Source organism: Babylonia areolata, chromosome 5 (genome assembly GCF_041734735.1).
Source record: "Babylonia areolata isolate BAREFJ2019XMU chromosome 5, ASM4173473v1, whole genome shotgun sequence".
Taxonomy (NCBI): Eukaryota; Metazoa; Mollusca; class Gastropoda; order Neogastropoda; family Buccinidae; genus Babylonia; species Babylonia areolata.
The window spans coordinates 4,530,785-4,554,968 of record NC_134880.1 but is presented as its reverse complement, the minus strand read 5'-3'; the positions used below and the strand labels follow the sequence as shown (position 1 = coordinate 4,554,968).

At 40.9% G+C, this 24,184-nt stretch overlaps 1 protein-coding gene across 2 annotated transcripts in view; it reads right to left on the bottom strand.

Moving 5' to 3' along the window:
* The window catches only part of LOC143281882 (serine/threonine-protein kinase ATR-like), a 153,259-nt gene extending 133,170 nt beyond the window's left edge, over positions 1 to 20,089 (bottom strand). The window contains exons 1-11 of one of the 2 annotated variants that reach the window (XM_076587156.1): positions 19,703 to 20,089; positions 13,290 to 13,343; positions 12,687 to 12,781; positions 11,827 to 12,009; positions 9,931 to 10,101; positions 6,335 to 6,453; positions 4,810 to 4,895; positions 4,108 to 4,222; positions 2,762 to 2,898; positions 1,144 to 1,462; positions 408 to 571 (exon numbers count right to left, since the gene is read on the bottom strand). In XM_076587156.1, the coding sequence (XP_076443271.1) occupies positions 408 to 571; positions 1,144 to 1,462; positions 2,762 to 2,898; positions 4,108 to 4,222; positions 4,810 to 4,895; positions 6,335 to 6,453; positions 9,931 to 10,101; positions 11,827 to 12,009; positions 12,687 to 12,781; positions 13,290 to 13,343; positions 19,703 to 19,767 (1,508 nt within the window). In that variant the 5' untranslated portion in view covers positions 19,768 to 20,089. Of the gene's footprint in view, positions 1 to 407; positions 572 to 1,143; positions 1,463 to 2,761; positions 2,899 to 4,107; positions 4,223 to 4,809; positions 4,896 to 6,334; positions 6,454 to 9,930; positions 10,102 to 11,826; positions 12,010 to 12,686; positions 12,782 to 13,289; positions 13,344 to 16,305; positions 16,449 to 19,702 lie in introns of those variants that run through there. The other variant, XM_076587157.1, reaches the window with a different exon arrangement.
* Between the last annotated feature and the right edge of the window lie 4,095 nt (positions 20,090 to 24,184).

Genomic DNA, 24,184 nt, shown 5'->3' with positions numbered 1-24,184 from the left:
CACCCAATGACCTATCTAGTCTGTCTCAGTGTCTGAGTGATCAGTAACCAAAGAGTTCATTACCCAATGACCTATCAGTTCATCACCCAATGACCTATCTAGTCTGTCTCAGTGTCTGAGTGATCAGTAACCAAAGAGTTCATCACCCAATGACCTATCTAGTCTGTCTCAGTGTCTGAGTGATCAGTAACCAAAGAGTTCGTCACCCAATGACCTATTTAGTCTGTCTCAGTGTCTGAGTGATCAGTAATCAGCGTTCATCACCCAATGACCTATCTAGTCTGTCTCAGTGTCTGAATGATCAGTAACCAAAGAGTTCATCACCCAATGACCTATCTAGTCTGTCTCAGCGTCTGAGTGCTCAGTAACCAAAGAGTTCATCACTTAATGGCCTATCATTTTCTCACCTCTTCCGACTGAGCTTGCACTGTGTGTGCTGTGTCTGTGGATCCTGGGTGGGCGCTACATGGCTGGTTACCGACGTGTTGGGCAGCACTGGGACCAGTGGTCGACCTTCTCTGCTGCCGCCCCCCTCCAGGCTTATCAGTCTCCACAACAAGGGAGCTGCAAACTGACCACAGTGTTACCTTGTAGTGTTTAGTTCTTTATTCACTTATTTTATATTTTTGCGTCATCATCTGAGTCCCCCATACACAATACACCTGGGTTCCTATGTCACAGTCCCAGCACAGGCAGTCCACAGGGAACTATCAACGTTCAGGTTGCCAGGAGGCCACACACCAGAGGAGACCTTCCACGGCTGCACATTTATCACTGTTGCTTTACCCAAACCATCCACAAAGGGCCATGTCTTGGCTGAACACACTGTCAACATCCATCCAGTGAAACAACAACAACAAAACAGACAAAATCATATGTATTAAGTGGCATAAAAAACAACTAAATCATGGCATAAAAAAAACTTAATCTAAATCATGCATCCTAGGCACAAAGAATGTTAGATTCCCAATTGTCAAGTTCAGAAAAAGACATTACAGATTAAATACTTTAAAAAATTGTATATCATATATATATATATATATATATATATATATATATATATATATTTGTGTGTGTGCCACACAAACACACACACACAAACACACACGCACACACACACACACACACTCACAAAACACCTACCAGTAAATCTGCACAGGGGCCGCCCAGCAACCCCAGACACATGGACATCAACTGTTCCAGAAAGCCTCTGCCCAGCGAGTTCAGCGTGATGGCTGGCAGCTGGTCCAGACCGCAGCACAGCACACGCACAACCGCCTCCTTCATCGCCAGCGTGGCCAGCCGACCCAGCCCCAGAGAGGAACAGTGCGCTGTGACGGATGTGAACAACTGCTGGATGTGAGATTCCCCAAGCTTCTGGTTCTTGTCTTGATGCTGTTGGTCAGCATCCAACAAGCTGTCTATCAAGGCAGACGTTGTCCCTTCAAGCTGGGCAGCCTCCCTGAAAAAAGGATTGCATTGTGTTGTATTGCACTGTGTTGCATTCAACCACGAAAACGGAGCACAGCCGCCTAGAGATGGTGGGGTAAAATTGTTCATGCGCATGAAGGAACACTCATACATATGTGGGAACTGAAGCCTATTAATGCAAAAGAAGTATTGCATTGTTGTGTTGTGTATCATACTGTGTTGCTTTGCATCGCATTGTATTGTATTGTATTGTGTTGTACTGCACTGTACTTCACTATAACTGAACTGGTACTGTAGCTGTGTTGTACTGTATTTTGTTGTACTATTTTCCTGTCCTAACAGGTTTCACTGTGTGAAATTTTGTCTACTCTTCGCAGGCAGAGTAGATTGCCACAGTGCAGTTCCACACTTCCTTTTTTGGCTGTCTGCAAATCAATCTGTTTTATTATCAAAGTGGATTTTTTTTTCTATATGATTTTGCCTGGGACAACCCTTTTGTTGCCATGAGTTCTTTTTCATACACTAAGTGCATGCTGTTCACAGGACTTAGGTTTAACGTATCATCCAAAAGATCAACATCAAGACTATCACTCTAGGTCGGATGGACAGGGAGGGGGTAAAAATTCTAGTTTGTATATGGCACTTGAACCCACAGATGAAGAAACAACGAAATACAAAACACACACACACACACAATTCTAGTTTGTATATGGCACTTGAACCCACAGATGAAGAAACAACGAAATACAAAACACACACACACACACACAATTCTAGTTTGTATATGGCACTTGAACCCACAGATGAAGAAACAATGAAATACAAAACACACACACACACACAATTCTAGTTTGTATATGGCACTTGAACCCACAGATGAAGAAACAACGAAATACAAAACACACACACACACACAATTCTAGTTTGTATATGGCACTTGAACCCACAGATGAAGAAACAACGAAATACAAAACACACACACACACACACAATTCTAGTTTGTATATGGCACTTGAACCCACAGATGAAGAAACAACGAAATACAAAACACACACACACAATTCTAGTTTGTATATGGCACTTGAACCCACAGATGAAGAAACAACTAAATACAAAAAACACACACACACACCACACACACACAAAACGCACACAGACATACACACACAGACACACACACACGCAAGCACACACAAAACGCACGCGCACACACGCACACACACACACACTCAAACGCACACACACACGCACACGCACACACACACACACACACAAAACACACAGAGACACACACAAAATGCGCACACACACACACACAACACACACTTACTCTTGCTGTAGCTCCCCGGTGTCAGACAATAACAGGTGTACCATGGCGCTGATCACCGATACCAGGTGACTCTGGACGCCCACGTCACTGCTAATGCCAGACACCTTCAACAGGTGTGTCACCACCTGCTGAGAAAGCTGGACACACATTGAAAACATGTGTCAAAGCCTGAGATATTTCAGTTCTAATGTGATTTTAAGCCTTTCTCATACATTCATTCAAATTTTCATCAGATGATAAAGCGTATCCAATAGTAATACACTCAAAATGGGTGATTACCATTACACCACCATCTTCTCATAAATGCGAGTGCTGGGCAGGCTACGCATCTCACAATAATGTTACAAACATAAAGTAGGTGACGTCATTCATCATCACTCTCTTATTAGGAATAATTGAGCATCGCTACATCATGTGGTAATCACATGATTTCCTCAACTTTGCACGTTTACCATCTTGACCTTAGGGAACGTGACCATTCTGTATTTTTTTTTGCACTGATTTTTTTTTTTTATCAATGTTTCCAAAGCATGGGGAGCCAGCTACTTCAAGGAGCAAGACACACTACACACTGACAACTGGAGAAGTTGCTGTTTGCACGTTTACCATCTTGACCTTAGGGAACGTGACCATTCTGTATTTTTTTTTGCACTGATTTTTTTTTTTTATCAATGTTTCCAAAGCATGGGGAGCCAGCTACTTCAAGGAGCAAGACACACTACACACTGACAACTGGAGAAGTTGTTGCCTGTTTGAGACTGAGAGCTGGAATGACCTAAATTAGGACGAACACCCATATGCTACAGAACTGATTTTGCACAGTGACAGTGATGACGACAGTGACAGTGATCAATAAGCCTGTTCCAACAGTTTGTGGGCATGTCAAGGCCATTCATCTTCCAGTTTGAGCGTCAGTGAAACTGCTTCAGAAGCAGCACAGAGCACAGCCATAGCAAGGGGAGAGAGGACACACAGGCGAACAGGACAACATGCTGGCTGACTGACCCCATGTCAGCTGTCACTCAAAGTGAAGGGGGTGTGTCAGAGTGCCAACAGCTGTGAGACCGAAGCTCACCGATTTGTTTCCATGGGAAATACATGAACTGGATGACCCATGTGCACCTTAAGACTGACTGCTAAGTTTGAAATGAGAACAAGTATTCAGATTTTTTTTTCTTTTGAGAAAAGGTGTATGAACAAGTGTTTAGATTTTTTTTGCTTTTAAAAGGTGTATGTGTACAATTATACAAATGTAAATGAACCAGAACTGAAGTCAAGGACTGATCGACAGCTCTCCAACTTTCACCAGATGAGAGGGACATATGACATGAGTAAAATCAGCCTACCATTTTCAGCTCAAAGTCTCCCAGCTCGATGTTGACCACAGCCGTTCTAAACAGTAACTGTGTGCTGACAATGTCATAGTGAGGAAGTTCCTTCACAAAATGCAGCAACAGTTTCCTGCACAATAAAGCAGTTTTGTTTTTGTTTTTTTCAAGGAAAACCCCCAGAAGTAAATGTAAAAAATTGGTCATTGTAAAAATAGGTCAACAGATCTTCTGGATCTAGAAAGGATGGATGAAGGAGAGAAACTGACGCAATGTTTGTGTTGGTGTTTGTTGGCGTGCGTGCGTGTGTGCGTGCGTGCGTGTGTGTGTGTGCACGCGCGTGCGCGTTCGAACATATGTGTATGTATGTGCATGCCAGTGTTTATAAATACAAATATGCATACATGCACATTATCTATCTGCATGTATCTCCACAACATAAAAAAGAATTCATGAAAATAAACAGTGTCTGACCACCACACACACACACATTTGCACAGACACGGATACACACATACACACAAACATGACTTCACACACGTACACGAACACATGGATGCAGTCGCACACATGCAAATACAAGCACATAAGCACAATACACACCTACATGCTTTGGACTATCACTCGACTTTCTGAAACACACACACACAGACACACAAACACACATATATGCGAGCACACATATGCACGCACACACACACACACAAACACAAAACTGACATGAGGTTGGTCTGCAGTACTTCACACTGCAGGGGATCTTCGAACTCCAGCACCACCTGCTTGACGGTTTCACACTGTCCCAGCTCCTGGCCAAGAAGAAACACCCAGGTTATCAACTCTTTGGAACACCACTGCATTGTATACACTGTCACACACGTCCATGCATGCACACATATGCATAAACTTACACATGTGTATTGAGAATTGTCCAACACTGTTTTGTTTGATCAAGTTATCTGCGTGTGTGGGGTGGGGTGGGGTGGGGGGGGGTGTGCGGTGCGGGTGTGTGCTGATTATCTGGTTGTGGTTTTCCGCAATTCATCTTTATTCTTATCTTATCTGTCTATTATAATCAATGTGCAGTATAGTAGGCTATGTTTATAATTATATTCAAATAATGTTTCTTAATTCTTTCTGTTTTTACATTAAGAATACTAGTTATTACCTGCAGTGTGTGGATGTATGTATGAAACGATGTATGTGATATTTTTTGCATTTGTATCTTCATAATATTTGTTGGGGCTGTTGTTGGCTTTTACAGTTATGGTCCCCATGTTGTTTACTTGTCTATGTTGTGATAATGCACCTGACCAAATTTCTCCAGTTGGAGATAATAAAGTTATTCTTATCTTATCTTATCTTATCACTGATGACTGCCAAGGAGCATGGATACTGAACAAATTTTGAAACTTGCATGCACACACACACACACACACACACACACACACAAACTTTCATGCACACACACACACACACACACACGAACTTTCATGCACACACACACACACACACATACAAACAATTTCAATGATTTTTTTTTTCAGACTTGGATAGACATTGCATGTGCTTCACCAAAACTTCATTACATGATATACAAATAATGTCCCATCTGATTTTTCACTTATATGTTAAAACATGTCCATCTGCTTCCAAATACTGATTAAAGGTCCCATATTTCATATCAATATTCAGTGAGTTATGGAAACACAGATATATCCAGTGTGCCCGTTCAAAAATGGAAAATGGCTGCCTAAATAGTAGGGTTAACATGACTGTACTCATACAAGCCCACTCATAGATGTATACAAGTGAACATGCTTGTTTCAGCCAACAGAGAATAAAAAACAAAAACAAAAACAACAACGTATTTTAACTTTCAGTTTCAGTTTCAATGAGGTGTCAAAGCGTGCGAACTGATCCATAAACGCTACACCATATCTGCTGTTTAAAGAAAAGAAAAAAAGTAAATGCTTTATCTTTGTATACATCCAACATGTTGATCAACCTTTGAAAGCCTACCCTAAGTATGTGTAAAACATCAACATACAATAAAAAAAATATATAAAAAAGTGTGCAACCACACACACATACACACTGAGATCAGTATGCAAACGCATACACACAAACTAACACACTTGCACACACACTCAGAAACACAAACACACAAGCAACAATGTACAGTCTCACAGACACCAAGGCCCAACCGCCAACCAAGAAGCACACGTGGAGGGTTCAAATCACTCACAGACTGTGGGTGTGCTGGGTCTGTGAGGCCCTGCTTCACCAGCTCCAGGTTGATCTCAAAGACGTCGATCTCGATCCTGGGCCCTGGGCCTTCAGCATTCTCCTCCACTGCTACCATTTCTACACAGAGGTGATATAACATTGATATAACACAGGGCCTTCAGCATTCTCTTCCACTGCTACCATTTCTACACAGAGGTGATATAACATTGATATAACACACAGCCTTCAGCATTCTCTTCCACTGCTACCATTTCTACACACAGGTGATATAACATTGATATAACACACGGCCTTCAGCATTCTCTTCCACTGCTACCATTTCTACACACAGGTGACATAACATTGATATAACACATGGCCTTCAGCATTCTCTTCCACTGCTACCATTTTTACACAGAGTTGATTAACATTGATATAACACAGGGCCTTCAGCATTCTCTTCCACTGCTGCCATTTCTGCACAGACGTGATATAACATTGATATAACACAGGGCCTTCAGCATTCTCCTCCACTGCTACCATTTCTTCACAGAGGTGATATAACATTGATATAACACACAGCCTTCAGCATTCTCTTCCACTGCTACCACTTCTACACAGAGGTGATATAACATTGATATAACACAGGGCCTTCAGCATTCTCCTCCACTGCTACCATTTCTACACAGAGGTGATTAACACTGATATAACACAGGGCCTTCAGCATTCTCTTCCACTCCTACCACTTCTACACAGAGGTGATATAACATTGATATAACACAGGGCCTTCAGCATTCTCCTCCACTGCTACCATTTCTACACACAGGTGATATAACATTGATATAACACAGGGCCTTCAGCATTCTCTTCCACTGCTACCACTTCTACACAGAGGTGATATAACATTGATATAACACAGGGCCTTCAGCATTCTCCTCCACTGCCTACCATTTCTACACAGAGGTGATATAACACTGATATAACACACAGCCTTCAGCATTCTCTTCCACTGCTACCATTTCTACACAGTGGTGATATAACATTGATATAACACACAGCCTTCATCATTCTCTTCCACTGCTACCATTTCTACACAGAGGTGATATAACATTACATAGGGCCTTCAGCATTCTCTTCCACTGCTACCATTTCTACACACAGGTGATATAACAGTGATGTAACACACAGCCTTCAGCATTCTCTTCCACTGCTACCATTTCTACACACAGGTGATATAACATTGATATAACACAGGGCCTTCAGCATTCTCTTCCACTGCTACCATTTCTACACACAGGTGATATAACATTGATATAACACAGGGTCTTCAGCATTCTCTTCCACTGCTACCATTTCTACACAGAGGTGATATAACATTGATATAACACAGGGCCTTAAGCGTTCTCTTCCACTGCTACCATTTCTAATTCAGCAATCTCTTCCACTGCTACCATTTCTACACACAGGTGATATAACACTGACATAACACACAGCCTTAAGCATTCTCTTCCACTGCTACCATTTCTACACAGAGGTGATATAACATTGATATAACACACGGCCTTCAGCATTCTCTTCCACTGCTACCATTTCTACACAAAGGTGATATCATACAGGGTCTTTAGCATTCTTTTCCATTGCTACCATTTTTACACAGAGTTGATTAACTTGATATAACTGAGGGCCTTCAGCATTCTCTTCCATGACTACCATTTCAACACAGAGTTGATATAACACAATGTTAAATCTGAGTACCAAGGCAATGTCATTATAAAAAAAAAAAAATTCTAACTGCAGCAGCAGCAACAACAACAACAACAAAAACAACACCACTGCCAACAACAAGAATATTCATTTTCATAATCAATAAGAAATACACAACCACAATAAGCCACAAACTTACCCGCAACAAGCCACAAAGCGACTCACAACAAACCAAAACAGTTTTACTGTCAACAAGCCACAAACTGACTGTCAACAAGCCACAAACTGTCAACAAGCCACAAACTGTCAACAAGCCACAAACTGACCACAAACTGACTGTCAACAAGCCACAAACTGACTGTCAACAAACCACAAACTGACTGTCAACAAGCCACAAACTGTCAACAAGCCACAAACTGTCAACAAGCCACAAACTGACTGTCAACAAACCACAAACTGACTGTCAACAAGCCACAAACTGTCAACAAGCCACAAACTGACTGTCAACAAACCACAAACTGTCAACAAACCACAAACTGACTGTCAACAAACCACAAACTGACTGTCAACAAGCCACAAACTGACTGTCAACAAGCCACAAACTGTCAACAAACCACAAACTGACTGTCAACAAGCCACAAACTGACTGTCAACAAACCACAAACTGACTGTCAACAAGCCACAAACTGACTGTCAACAAACCACAAACTGTCAACAAGCCACAAACTGTCAACAAACCACAAACTGACTGTCAACAAACCACAAACTGACTGTCAACAAGCCACAAACTGTCAACAAACCAAAAACTGACAGTCAACAAACCACAAACTGCCTCACAACAAACAACAAACTATTTGACTCTCAACAAGCCACAGACTGACTGACAACAGGCAAAAAACACTGACCAACAAGACACAAACTCATAACAAACTACAAACTGACTCACAAGCTATAAACCAACACACAACAACACCACAAACTGTTTCACTCTCAACAAACCACAGAGGGACTCACAACAGGCCGCGAAAACTCACAACAAGCCACAAAATCACAACAAACCACAAACTGTTTCACTCTCAACAAGACACAAATACACTCACAACAGCCCAAACTGACCCACAACAGGCCCAAACTGACTCACAACAAGCCACAAACTGACTCACAACAAACCACAAACTGTTTCACTCACAACAAGCCACAAAGCGCCTCAGTACAAACCACAAACTGACTCACAACAGGCTAAAAACTGTTTGACCCACAAGAAGCCACTATCTGTTTGACTCAAAACAAGCACAGACTGACTCACAACAACACCACCAACTGTTTCATTCTCAACAAACCACAAACGGATTCACAACAAGCCAAAAATTGACTCATAACAAACCACAAACTGTTTCACTCTCAGCAAGCCACAAACGGACTCACAATAACCTGTTACCTGACTCTCAACAAACGACAAAGTGCTTGACTCACAACAAACCACATATTGGCTCACAACAAGCCACTGACTCACAACAAACCACTGACTGACTCGCAACAAACCACAAACTGACTCGCAACAAACCACAAACTGTTTGACTCATATCAAGCCACAAACTGACTTACAACAAACCATAAACAGTTTGACTCACAACAATCACTAACTGATTCACAACAGGCCAAAAACTACATGACTCTCCACAAACCACAAACTGTCTTAACTCACAACAACTGACTCACGATAAACCACAAACTGTTCGACTCTCAACAAACCAAAAACTGTCTTAACTCACAACAAGCTAAAAGTAACTCACAACAAGCCACAAACTGACTGTCAACAAGCCACAAACTGACTCACAACAAGCCACAAACTGACACAACAAGCAACACACTGTCGATGGATCAAAGCACGACATGAGAAGCACTCTGTACCTGCTGAGCAGCGCACAAGCTGGGACAGGAAGCGACGGAAGATGTGTGTGGAGCGCACTTTGGCCGTCTGGAGCATGTGGACCAGCACCTTAAGACACACTGGGTGGAGGCTGCTGCACCCTGCACTGGACAGCAGCCTCAGGAAGCGGTGGGTCAGCCATGTGCAAAACGCTGAAACAGGCACAGCAGGGCTTCTGGTAACGCATTAACTCACTCAGTACGGCCAGTCCTCTTCTCCTCTACACAGACCCCTCGCATGTCCAGTGGGTGTCTCAATGACCCAACCTTTAGCTTCCGTCGTCAGAATTGTGGTATTTTTTGTCAACATTCACCTCTTCAGTATAAGAGCCTTCCGCTTGCAATATTTTGATGGTGGTAATTGGGGTGAAACGCTGTTAACATCGTCTCTTTCGCTGTTCGTATGGAGAGAGTTAACATGCGTCCATCAGTAGGGTTACATGAGCAATCTTAAGTTTGCTTAGGATCAAGAATGTTCCCAAGAGGCAAGACTGTGCCCTGGTGATTTGAAAATGGAAAGGATGCAATGCATGTTCAATAAGCGGGTCCCTGGGACATTATAAAAAAAACACTTCTGGAACAAACACATAAAAATGAGTGAAAACCTGTTTTAGAACATATATAATGGAGTGAAAATTCAGTTTCTCGCTTGAAAAAAGAGTGAAATCCTGTTTTGGAACACATAAAAATGAGTGGAAATCCTGTTTTAGAACACATTAAAAAATGAGTGAAAATCCTGTTTTGGAAACCATAAAAAATGAGTGAAGATACTCTTTTGGAAACCATAAAAAATGAGAGATGATCCTCTTTTGGAATACATAAAAAATGAGTGAAGATCCTCTTTTGGAGCTTCAGTCTGACATTGTGGTCTCGTCTGCTGCAAAGGAAAGTTACTCCTCTTCACAGCGCCTTGGCCCAGAAACTTCAGTGATCATGACCAGAAGGCATGCACTCCTTTGTGCACAGTGATGAAGATTTGATGAGAATGTGAAGAAGATCTGATGAGAATGTGCAGCATCAGTGACCTTCTGAAGGCTGTCTAGAACCCCCTTGAACTATTGTAAGAGAGTCCCTGGGACCCCCAAGATTTATAACTCATCAATAACCCTTGTTCAGTGTGATCAGGATAGGTTATATAATTAACCTGGTGGTCTAGCACAAATGTCACTTCGAGACAGATTACCCACTAGGGCCATTTTGTGCAAAATAGATTCATTTATTTGATTAATCATTTATCATTCATCAATTTATTAACTTATCCATTTTTTATGTATCTATTTATTTGTCTGTTTGTTTATCTATTTGATCCTTTATCTATTTAGCAAAGCATACTGGGGGGTGGTAACTAGCAGCACATACTTTAGTTTTCTCCCCTTCAGCAGGGAAGTAGTTTGCACAGGAGAGAGAATCAGACCCCTGCCAGTGTTTGCATCAGTGGGTCATGGTGTAGTATGTGTAATTAAACATAAAACTTCAAACAACCATTTTCTTGAATATTCATTACTGAGACAAGTATAATTACTATCAACTGATTTTTCTGCGTTAAGTTTATCCTTCTTGCTTGACATAGACCATTTGGTAAAATAAACAAATACCGTTCATGAAATCTTACTTTTTGGATTAAATTTACTTTTTTGCTTGCAAAATTCTGACTGAAAGCTTTCTATACACTCACACACAACCACACACACATACATACACTCACATAAACAGTGAATCAGTCTGAATCAGTGTCCCAAACCTGACCATTCACAGCCACCTAAACAAACAATACATACCATTAACGACCATACCACCTCTTACTTAAAACAACTATGAGGATCAGTCTCACCAATTAATGCCAAACTCCAGAAAACATGCCATAAATACATGACATACCTATGGAAATGTTCTCCTCCGATGTGGGTTCTTTGCTCTTGAACTGCGTGAGGGGTGGAGTGTCAGCCCCTTGTACCAAGACCTGCATGAAGATGTCAGCACTGCTCCCCACAAAGAACTCGCACAGCTGAACAGAGCTGAAACACTCGCTGGAACTTCCCAGGGACTCCAGGTTCCGTGCAGCTTCAACATACATGGTAAAGAGGGTTTGTTGGGTTTCTGTTTTTTGGGGTTTTTTTATTTGTTTTTTGAAATGCTATATAGTTTGGATGGACTTTTACATGTGTGCAAGACAGCATACAATTTTACAAGAATATGAATTCAATGTGTATTGTTTGATGCGCACGTGTGTTTGTGCGTGTCTGTGTGTGTGTGAAAGCATGCGTGCATGTGTGCATACATGCCTATGCATTTGCATGTGAACTTTCCAAAACCAAATTCCACCATATGATGAAAAGTTAACTGAATCAACCCCAGGGAGTTTATAGCCTTGGCAGGATTCCCTATCACAATGATGTGGAAAAATGCAGAAAATATACTGAAACTGACCAACCTTTCCCAAAAATTGATAGGTGTGCACACAACTATAAGTGCTATAGAAGTTAGTTCCCTTCGCTTGTGTTTCATGCATATGTAAGAATGTGGAAACCATTCTAATGAGAAAATTTCTACATCTCAGCACTGCTCAGCGTTTCATGCATATGTAAGAATGTGGAAACCATTCTAATGAGACATCACAGCATTGCTCGGGTGCAGGGTTTGATGAGTTAAAATAAACAACCCACCTGCTTTAATACAAACATGATGTACTGTTATTTCTGTCACACAAATTTTCACTGTTTCTCAAGTTAATTACTCACCATTATCAAGATCCAACAGAAAGTTGTCCACCAGTTCCACAATCGCTCGCCGGTACCAGAATATACTCTGCTCCTTTTCTGCATCTCTCTGAAGCCTGAAGACATTATTTTTGTAAGATACATGCGCGTTCCCTCTCTCTCTAGACCTAGAATTACAGTAGCATCAATATGTGAATGTGTGTGTGTGTGTGCACGTGTATGTGTGTGTGTGCATGTTGGGACAGAGGGTGTTTTAAAAAAACAGTGCTAATGTCATTCTGATATTTAAATTTGCGAAACAATTCACTCCCAGTGTCACACACACACACACACACACATGCACATACGCACACACATGCACATACACACACATACACCCCCACACACAAACTCACTGTCTCTCCTCTCTCCACACACACACACACACACACACACACATGCATACATTCATAAACATGATCATTTTCTCATCATTCTCACTTCTTAACCTATTGTTATGGTAACAGCACCTACTGTAAAGATTTCAACATTCACAATGAAAAGAGAATGAAGTACGAATGGCAACCAAAATTGTCATTTGATGGACACAAATTTAGGTTCACAATAAAATAATGTTGGGCAAACCTTAACACAATTTGTTGAACACTCTTGGACATCGTGTAGAAAATGGCTTCAGCTCTGAAACAAGATCATGTAATTACCAAACGATAATTTGCATGTATATATACACAACTCACAAGTGCACAAATCAAACTGGTTACTGAAAACAGACTGTCATCCTGGTTTCGAGTCTGCAGTCAATGCTGTGTTCCATTTCAACTTCCTCTTGATAGTAAAGTTAGCCAGTATAATGATTCATGCTGGATTTTAAGTGAATTTTAAGATCTATGCAAAGCCGAGTGCAGAAGTACACAGTTTGTAAGCTTATAATCTCCTGAGATTATATCAATAACAAAAGGTGAATAGTGTATCAATGGATTTATGACCCGGTCTATATTTCAAATATATTCATGGGTCCATACACTGATTTTTCAAATACGTTTATTGGTACATAAACACATTATCTTTAGCCATGTTGCTCCTGGTCTCTGGAACCAGAAAATGTCAAGCACTGAAGCAGAGTGACTTGCAGTGCTACCTGTGTTTAACATTTTCTGCAGCTGTTGTTGTAAATTTACATGAATGGACTTTGAGCTTTCTCCCTTGGGATGTTTCTTGCTTGTTTCTCTCATTATTATTATCATTAGTAGTAGTGGTGGTGGTGGTGGTAGTAAAAGTACTATCATTATTACTGTTGTTGTTATTATTATCATCATCATCATTATCAATATTATTATTGTCATTTATTTATATATTTGATTATTTAATTATTCATTTACATTATAAACTCTCCTTGATTTACGGGCTTATTCATTATTGTAACCTACTTGTTTATATTTGAAGGCCGTTTTACATGTTTTTAGTAATTTCTTATAACGAGTGTGAAATGGAGTCTGATGGCGGGCGCATGGATATTTGATGCAGCTAAGATTGTGTGCATTTGAGTGTATGCAAATCAGCTGAATGGCTTATGTACCTCTATATTTGTACTGTATAGGATTTAACTGTGTGCCACCACACCAAGCATCTCCTTTCAAAGACAATAAGTTATCTTGTGATCTTGTACTCCCTAATTAATTCGAGTTCTATGCTGATGCAAGCTGATGGGTTGCACAAGCAGCAATGGTTTGGGATTGTGTACCTTCACTTTGTCTAACCAAAGTAAAGTTCTGTACAAGTATATTTGTTGTTTGATACGCCAAACTCTATTGTCAAGCAGATCCTTATTTATGATTCTGATCTCCGAGTCTCAGCCTACTTGTTACTGCAGTCTTTTGTTATTCAGTCACAATTTGAACGATTGATAAATCTATACATTTGTTCTGTTCTCACCTGTCATCATGATTATATAAAATGTCAGATTTCTCTGCCTTGTTGGAGTAGTATCTACACAGGACAGGAATCAGACCCCTGCTGAAGTCTGCACCAGTGGGTCACGGTAAAGTATGGTTCATTCTACACTGCCGATAAATAATCAGTTTGTTTATCAAGTTTCACTTTCAATGTTACTAAAAATATAAAAAATAAAAATCATCTAATAAGCCTATACCATCCTCCTACCTTTACCCCTCTATATTTTTCACTTTTTTTCTAATTTTGTTTTGCTGAAACCATCCCCTCTGACCTGTTCAAAGAGTGTTTGAATATAAATACCTAGGGACTATTATTAATCATAAGCTGAACTTTAATTCTATAACAAATGTTATACACAAAAACTGTCAGTCTCACACTGACCTATTGTCTGCAGAAACTCAGAAACATCAGAGTAACTTTAAAGAATTCCAGAGATGTTACAGATGCTTTATTGAATCTGGTTTTGTTTGTTTGTTTTTGTTTTTGTTTTGTTTGTTTGTTTGGTTGGTTTTGTTTTTGTTCTTTTATATACTTGTATAAAGGTCTTGCTGTAAAAAATAAGAATATGCTGAATAAGATCGCGAATGTGTGCAGCAAGCTTATAGTGTGTGACACTGCAATTTAAATGAAATATACAATAACAATGTCTGAGTAGAACAGAAAGCCATGTGTATAACAAGCAACAGCAGCCACACTGGTAAATCATTATCAACTTCTAGTTTTACTTTCAGGCAAATGCTTCAATGCCCAGAACAAACAGAACTAACTTAGTAAATACAGCTTTATTCCAAGATTAATTCAACTGCAATTGTGATTGGTGATTTTGTGATTCCACAGAAAATATGCTGAAATATATATGTATGCATGATATTAGCATTACATTTTATTTTGAACATACTGAGCACCACATTTAATTAGAATGCCTATGTTAATCATGTTATACCTTTAACTGTGATTATTGCATTTTTACAGCTGTGATCATTGTACGTGTGGTTTACTCTAATTTAACAGTTTAGTATATTGTAAGTCTAGTCATTCTTCTGTGATTATCCCATATATGTGAATGTGTTAATTGTCATGATTTTGGGTTTAATATAAGTCAACATTAATGCATTCTAAATTTAACACATTGCTTGACTGTTGATTTTGGTGTGCAGGTTGTTTTACACCAAAAACGTGACAAAGTAATTGGAGTTAATAATGATTTTTGCATTCTCCCACCAAGTCTATCAAAATTAATGGCAATATCGACATTTCTTCTTCTTCCGGATGGTGCCAGGGTCAACCAGTTGACCATTATCGCCATTTTGTGTTCTTTCCATTCACTTTAGTTCCGAAGACAGAAAACTTGTAAAATGCGTTTAAATAACATTATTATAATCTTTACACACACAGACTCTACATTTCTTCCCCTGTCGAATGACGCGAAGAAAGCCAGTCAAAGAGTGGAGGGGGAGAAACGTCGAGCATATATGTTACAATGTTATTAACCAATTTACAATTTTTTCTTCGTCTTTTTAACTGTAAAAGTACCAGAAACAAATGTGGATACTGCCGAATTAATCAAGTTCTGTTTCATGTTCTGTGTATCAACTTTTCTGTCACTTTCAATGTATCGACTGTTTAAGTGTTATATATTTTATTTTCCGTGATCGTATTCCAGCAGTCAGCACAAGTGCTTTCTCACCTTGATGAGCAACTGAACTGGAAATAATGAAACAAAGTGTTCTCTCTTTTACAACTATTCAAAACTCAAGTCATTCAATTCGCCATGCTCTAAAACTTCGCTTTCTTCAACAAAAATAACTTTCTGTTTCCTCATGCGATCCCTTTTCGTCGTCTTGATTGGCGCGGCTAACATTTATTATCTCCATTCGGAAGAGTTGCATCTTCTTGCAGGAAACGAGTCGAATTTCTACAACCCTGTGGTTTACCGCTGTGGTGCTGAGTGCGCGCTTACATACGCGCGTTTTTTTTTGTTTTGTTTTTTTGTTTTGTTTTGTTTTTTTCAAGGCCTGACTAAGCGCGTTGGGTTACGCTGCTGGTCAGGCATCTGCTTGGCAGATGTGGTGTAGCGTATATGGTTTGTCCGAACGCAGTGACGCCTCCTTGAGCAACTGAAACTGAAACTGAGTGCGCGCGCGCGTGAGAAAGAGAGAGAGAGAGACAGAGAGAGAGAGAGAGAGAGAGAGAGAGAGAATCTATGGAAGATTCAGTTACATTCAACATACACACACACACCGGCTGACTCGGACACACACACACACACACAATATATATATATATATATATATATATATATATATATATATATATATATATATATATATATATATATATTATACCCTCACTCCTTTTGGCTTGTTTGTCTCGTCGTCAGTTTTCTGTCCATGAAAATGTGTCCTGTGTACTGTATGTGTGTGTGTGTGTGTGTGTGTGTGTGTGTGTGTGTTGAATGTAACTGAATCTTCTATAGATTCTCTCTCTCTCTCTCTCTCTCTCTCTCGTTACAGATACAGTAAATTTGATGTTAATGATTTGATTTGCCCATTATGCCAGAAAGACAAAGAAGACGAAGTGCATTTTGTTTTGAGCTGCTCGGCTCTTAAGGAGTTAAGAGAAAGATATATTCCAGCCAGATATTTCCGACAACCTTGTACATTCAAGTTGTGCTTATTGATGTCGTCCAAAAGGCAAAATGATGTATGGAATTTGTCCATTTTCTTGCACAAAGCGTTTAAATTTAGAGAAATTGTAACCTCATAATGTGTTTTGCAAATGTATCTGTGTTTCATGTGATTTCATGTGATTTTGGTTTTCTCGTGTTTATTCAAACAAATGTGACGTAACAAATGTTGTTTGTGTACCCCTTCATAGGGGCTATGGCCTGATGAATAAATCATCCGTATCCGTATCCGTATCTCTCTCTCTCTCTCTCTCTCTCTCTCTCTCTCTAATTCTTAGATTCGTTCAATCCTGTGGAGTGACGGGGAGCTGTTCTACAGACTAAACATAATCATTTCATTCTGATTTTGAGAACATGATGAATTAGATGGACAGAGAGAGACATTCTGAGAGCGTATATGCAATAGGATGTTGTCCTCAAAATTGAACAGACTGCATTCTGAATCTGAATTTTAAAACAGGGGGAATATTGAGTTGACTCCTATTAATTTTATCTATCTATCACACACACACACACACACACTACTGAGTATACATAATGTTCATGAAAAGTGTGCGTGCGTGCGTGCGTGCGTGTGTACGTGTGTGTGTGTGTGTGTGTGTGTGTGTGTGATGTATTTTTCCAAGTCACTGATTATTAGATTCGTTCAATTCTGTGGATGATAGGAAGCTGCCTGAGGACTAAACATGTACATTCTGATTTTGAGGATGAATTAGATGGACAGAGAGAAACAGAAAGGCAATCTATAGGCAATAGGATGCTGATTTCAAAATTGAACAGATTGCGTTCTGAATCTGATGAAGAATTCCACATGAGGATTACTAACTCAGAATGATAAACACATATGAGAGACTGAAGGAGAGTGAGGTGGCAAGGGACAGGTATGAGTCAGCTGATTGTTGAATATTATTGGAATATAGGTAGGTGAAACTGAATCTTGCTTATTATAGCAAAGGGCAGTAATCTGCAAGGAAATGTATCATTTTGTGTGTGTGTTGTTGTTTCTATGACAACGAGAAACTTTGGTAATTACAGCATACTGATTTATGCAAAAACAATGTAGTAAATGAATTTATGGGTTATAAAATGATAATAAATCATTAATGGTCAGAGTATCAAAAATTGATGAAAATTAATAATGAAACATGCAAAGAATTGGTCGTTGATGTTACGCATGGTGTTGATAGTTTGCTTGGGTGGCATTGCAGTTGAAGCACTTATCAAGATATAGGTGTGAGTTACGGCGATCTCTGCGGTTATCACTGGCAGTAATCCTACTCCTTTGATCTCTGGAGGAAAACATGTGGTCTGCATTCCTTTTTGTACTGTTTGTGTACAGCTTATGGTGGTCAGATTATACCAGGCGTAGGATTGGTGCGGGATGGGGGTGAAAGGTCATAGTAGGACAGGATGGGGTCTAATTCTGCACACTTATTCTGCCACGCGAATGTCTGCCAGTATTGCACGAATGCAACACAACAAATCATACCTGCACAAATATATATATATGCAGCAACTCAGCGCCTCACCGGCCACCTTACGTTTCACTGAACCACGCTGCCCATCAACCACAGGTGTTCCAGCCTATAGCATTATCCCTTCACGCCCAGTAGTCACGCCTCCCTCACATAAATCAAACTCAGTCTGAAACGAACGGCTGGTAGTGCATTTGTATTTCTTTTTATCACAACAGATTTCTCTGTGTGGAATTCGGGCTACTCTCCCCAGGGAGAGCGCGTCGCTATACCACAGTGCCACCCATATATATTTTTTTTCCTGCCTGCAGTTTTATTTTTCCCATCGAAGTAGATTTTTCTACAGAATTTTGCAAGGAACAACCCTTTTGTTGCCGTGGGTTCTTTTACGTGCGCTAAGTACATGCTGCACACGGGACCTCGGTTTATCCTCTCATCCGAATGACTATCGTCCAGACCATCACTCAAGGTCTAGTGGAGGGGGAGAAAATATCGGCGGCTGAGCCGTGATTCGAACCAGCGCGCTCAGATTTTCTCTCTTCCTAGGCGGACGCGTTACCACTAGGCCATCACTCCATTAGTGGTCAGTAGCCGTCAGCAGCAGTCACCACTGCTCACCTTATGGTCCCGGGACATTGTATGACATCTCTCTCTCGATCGGTCTTTCTCACACGTCAGAATAACGACATCATGTGACGTACACTCACACTACCAGCTCAGACAACTTGAATCCATCATCACAACTTGGGCAACAAATATGTGTGCGTGATTTATTGATTAAAAAAAAAAAAAAAAAAAAATATATATATATATATATATATATATATATAAACTTAATATCATATCAAAACGCAAACAAACAAACAACATTCTTTCAAACATGTTGCATCTAGATTTGTACATGATCACAATGACAAACGTACTGTGTACGAATTCTGACAAATTCATCTTGAATCATTGCACTCGACTTTGTGTGTCTGCTACTCATCGTTCTGAGTGATCTTTGTTTGACGTGTGCCCGCCACACTGGAGTTCTGACTGCCTGAAAGTTTGGATCTGGAGCGAGTCATCAGCTGATGCAACGTGGCCCTGAAGCGAGACCCCATGGTGTAATAGACAAAGAAATTGATGGCAGAGTTGACACACAGCAAAGCGTTCATGACTGCCTCCGTCACCAACACCAGACTGCACCATTTACCCCACGCCCGGAACTCGGGGATGAAGAAACGACACCACGCTCTCAGCACACGAGGACTGACGCAGGCGATATAGACACAGGATATGATGATCAGCATGTACGTCACCGCTTTCTCCTTCCGGTTGATGACGTCAGTACCGCCACCTCTTGCCGCGTCATTTCTCCACGTGGTGGCACGTTTCAGTTTGAGGGCAGTGAGCGACGTGGCGGCTGTTGTCAGGATGAGAGAGAGGGAGGGAACGAGGGAGGAAAAGACAAAGGCGTCAAGAGTATCCATCAGGATGGGATTGTCCTGGTAAAGCTTGGAAGGAATGGCGTAAAGCAAGGGTCTTGTTTTCACGCCTCTTACGTACGCACACGTCACGTCGTATTTGAACGCTAGAAACTGATTGCCTGTTGGGAGATGTGAGAAATACATTCAGTGATGATCAGAAAGTTCTGAAATAAACAACTAACATTAAACATGTAGATAACAGTATTCACATAGGTCATCACCGAATATCACAGACATCGGTCAATAGGACCAGGAGATCATATCACATTTTAGTGCTACATACTGGGTCCATGTCAACAGAAAATGTAACTGTTGTGAAATTTGTATGCCACAAATTGTGATAGACACAATTGTCAAACACACTTCACATAGAAAGATAATGGGCAAAAAGTATATGAAGGTAAAAGATAAAAATCTGCCTCTTCTTCTTCTTTTCATTCATTTTTTCTTCGTGTGTGTGTGTGTGTGTGTGTGTGTGTGTGTGTGTGTGTGTGTGTGTGTGTGTGTGTGTGTGTGTGTGTTGTGTGTGTGTGTGTGTTGCGAACTCAGTGAGGTATATCAAAAGATTTCAGTTTGAAGGAATGAATACAACATGGATTCGTATCTATCGTCTAATCCGAATGACTAGCATCCAGACCACCACTCAGGTCTATAATGGAGGGAGAAGGGTAAACATCCCGGTCAGTATGGAGGACTCGGACTCATGGATAATCACTTTGTAGTCAGGCACATGACAACCAGGCCAACGCTTCACACTATCCATACCGAACTAAACTGAACTGAACATCTTTTCACCTTCTTCTCATCATATTCAAAGTATTTACTTATTTGTCTATTTTGTTTAATTATTCTGTTACATTTCATGTTAACATTTTACGCAACCCCTTGGGTGAGCTCTCAAGACCTAACCAGTGCATTGGGTTAATCGAAGATCAGGCATATGCTCTTTCTCTTCTTTCCTTTTAAACAGCAGATGCGGTGTAGCGTATATGGACCAGTCCGCACGCTTTGACACTTTCTTGAAACTGAAACTATGGGACTCCCAACCCGTGGAAATTAGCTTCCTAGTCGTGTGCATCACCACCAGGCTGGTGCTTAACACCAAACCAAACTAAATGGAATTGAAAATCTTCGAATGGTGAGTGCTTTGATTAAGGCAGCCGTCGGCTGGCAGCCTGTTGTGCAAATGACTCTGCGTTTGTAAAGCGCTTAGAGCTTGGCCAACAGCAAAGTGAGAGCTGTATGATCAATGGTTTTTCCATTGCAATGGGAAGTCATTTACAGCTTAGTCTTTTGTGAAGGGTGCAATAGCCGAATGATTAAAGCGCTGGACTTTCAATCTGAGGGTCCTGGGTTCGAATCTCGGTGCACCTGGTGGGTAAAGGGTGGAGATTTTTACGATCTCCCAGGTCAACATATGTGCAGACCTGCTAGTGCCTCAACCCCCTTCGTGTGTATGCGCACGCAGAAGATCAAATACGCACGTTAAAGATCCTGTAATCCATGTCAGCGTTCGGTGGGTTATGGAAACAAGAATATACCCAGCATGTACACACCCGAAAACGGAGTATGGCTGCCTACATGGCGGGGTAAATAAAAAAAACAACCAAAAAACAACAACAAAAAACGGTCATACACGTAAAATGTTACATGTCTGTCTGAGTGTGTATGTGTGTGCGTTTGAAATCTGATTGAATGACACAGGAAACGAATGATGAGCGCCCAGTGGCAGCCGTCAGTCGGCTCTACCCAGGTAGGCAGCCTGTGGTGCAAATGTCCCCGTGTATGTAAGCGCTTAGAGCTTGGTCTCTGATCGAGGATAGGCGATATATAAGTATCCACGTCAATCAGTCAGTCAAGGACTATGAATCTCAAACTAGGAGGCAAGATTGCTGTGGCTCTTAGTGCTGCAGCCTTGGGAACCATCCCCAATGCCAGCTGTCCTCAAACATTCTTGGCCGAGAGAGTGGGGATGTAACTTGGGCAAGACACTCTCCCCTGTAATCAATTTATAGCCCAGACAGTTGGGACAGCAGTTGTCTCTTCTGCTGTTCTGATGGTCATTAAGTCGGACACGACTGACTATCATACACAGAGTTTGGTCTTTGGCTGTAGAAAGGCGCTACATAAGTATAGAGGTCGGTCTCTGACTGAAGATAGGCGCTACATAAGTATATATATATATATATATATATATATATATATATATATATATATATATATATATATATATATCTTTTCCTCTTTTTTTTCATTAAAAGAAAAAATCTCTTCACCTCCGAAAACCAAGAAGCTGACGACAAGGATGACCAGCCCGGTCTGACGGGCACTCGGCAGGCGAGCAGCACGCAGAGGCCACGTGACGCACACCCACCGGTCCACGGCGATGACGATGGAGATGAGGTTGGTCACCAGCAGGAAACCTGCAGAGACGTACAGCAGGCGGTAGCGGATCAATGACGTCAGCCACACGTTGTAGGCCCAGGCGGGACTGATGACGTAAGTCAGGGTCTTGCTCATGTAGCGCACTGCCATTGACGTCAGCGCCAGCAGGTCTGCCAAGGACAGGCTGACGACCGGTCATTGGCAAACAAAAAAAAATTAATGTTAAAGAATGGATTGGATTGGGTTTTCCATTGGTTGTGACGAATGATAATTATGATATCAGAGAGAGAGAGAGAGAGAGAGAGAGAGAGAGAGAGAGAGAGAGAGAGAGCTCTCGTAGAGAATGCTTGGTCAAACACAAAAAATGTAAACAACAAGTAAGTGCAGTCAGTCAGTAAGACAGAGACAGTTCAGTGTGTATGGATCAGACTGCACGCTTGGATGATTCTTTGGTACTAAAAGTGACTGTGAAACTGATACATCACATTACATTACAATACATTGCATTGCATTATTCCTAAAGCACAGCCGATGTCACCGATCTCTGCCCGTGATAAATGACAAGGAACTTTCACAGCATCAAAAGCTTTGTGCTCTCCATTTTCCAAGTCAGTCATCACGAGTAGTCATCGGGGAAATGACCCGAAACGTGTTCTAACCATTCGTTAATTAAACTCGGTTGATTTTCTACACTGAATCACGGCATTTCATCAAATATAAGCCTACATGACGTCACATTATTATCAACCTTCGTCGTGTCTCGTGTTCAAACTCACATGGAGTACCTTCTGGGTGACCAGTCACCCATGGCATTTATATAGGCGTTTAGCTTACTATACCGTGCCAGACTTCATGGGTGACCAGTCACCCATGGTTTATCATTATCAAGAAAAACATTCATCAGCGTCATTTTGGAACACATTCTCTGAGGATATTTGCCCCAGCATTTTTTTGTTTGTTGTTTTTTGTTTTTTGGGGGGAGGGGGGGGTTGTTAAGTTTTCGTGTTTTGGGGTGTGTTTTTTTCCAGTCTCGTTTCACAAGACTTTCATAACACCGAGAAACAAGCGTCTCTCGTGTTCGATGGTTGGAGACAATAAACAAGATGTGGCTTCATGCTAGCAGACTGTCCGAATCAGGTTTCGAAAATGTCAGGCAGAGGACGCTGTCTGTTGGGAACACGACCTCGTTTGATGAATCTCCGCAGGCAAAGGTAGTTGGGTAGAGAAGCTTCAGCTGGGATGGTACTGACTGTCGCTAGTTACCCGACACTCCCCAACCTTACCACCTACCCCCTTTCTCCGAATAAGAGGAAGAATAACGGCTGTTAAAGACATGGGCAGTAGAGAGCAAGTTTTGGGAGACGAAAACAACTTGGTGTCAGTGCTAAGAATCTCCAGAACTGTTCGGTGATTTATACATTGAATTCAAGCTTTCAACAGAACTTTTTTTTTATTTTTATATAAAACAGAAAGAAAACAAATGACAACACAAAACACAAACAACAACACGGACAAAAATAAACAATAACAAACCACATAATACTTTAT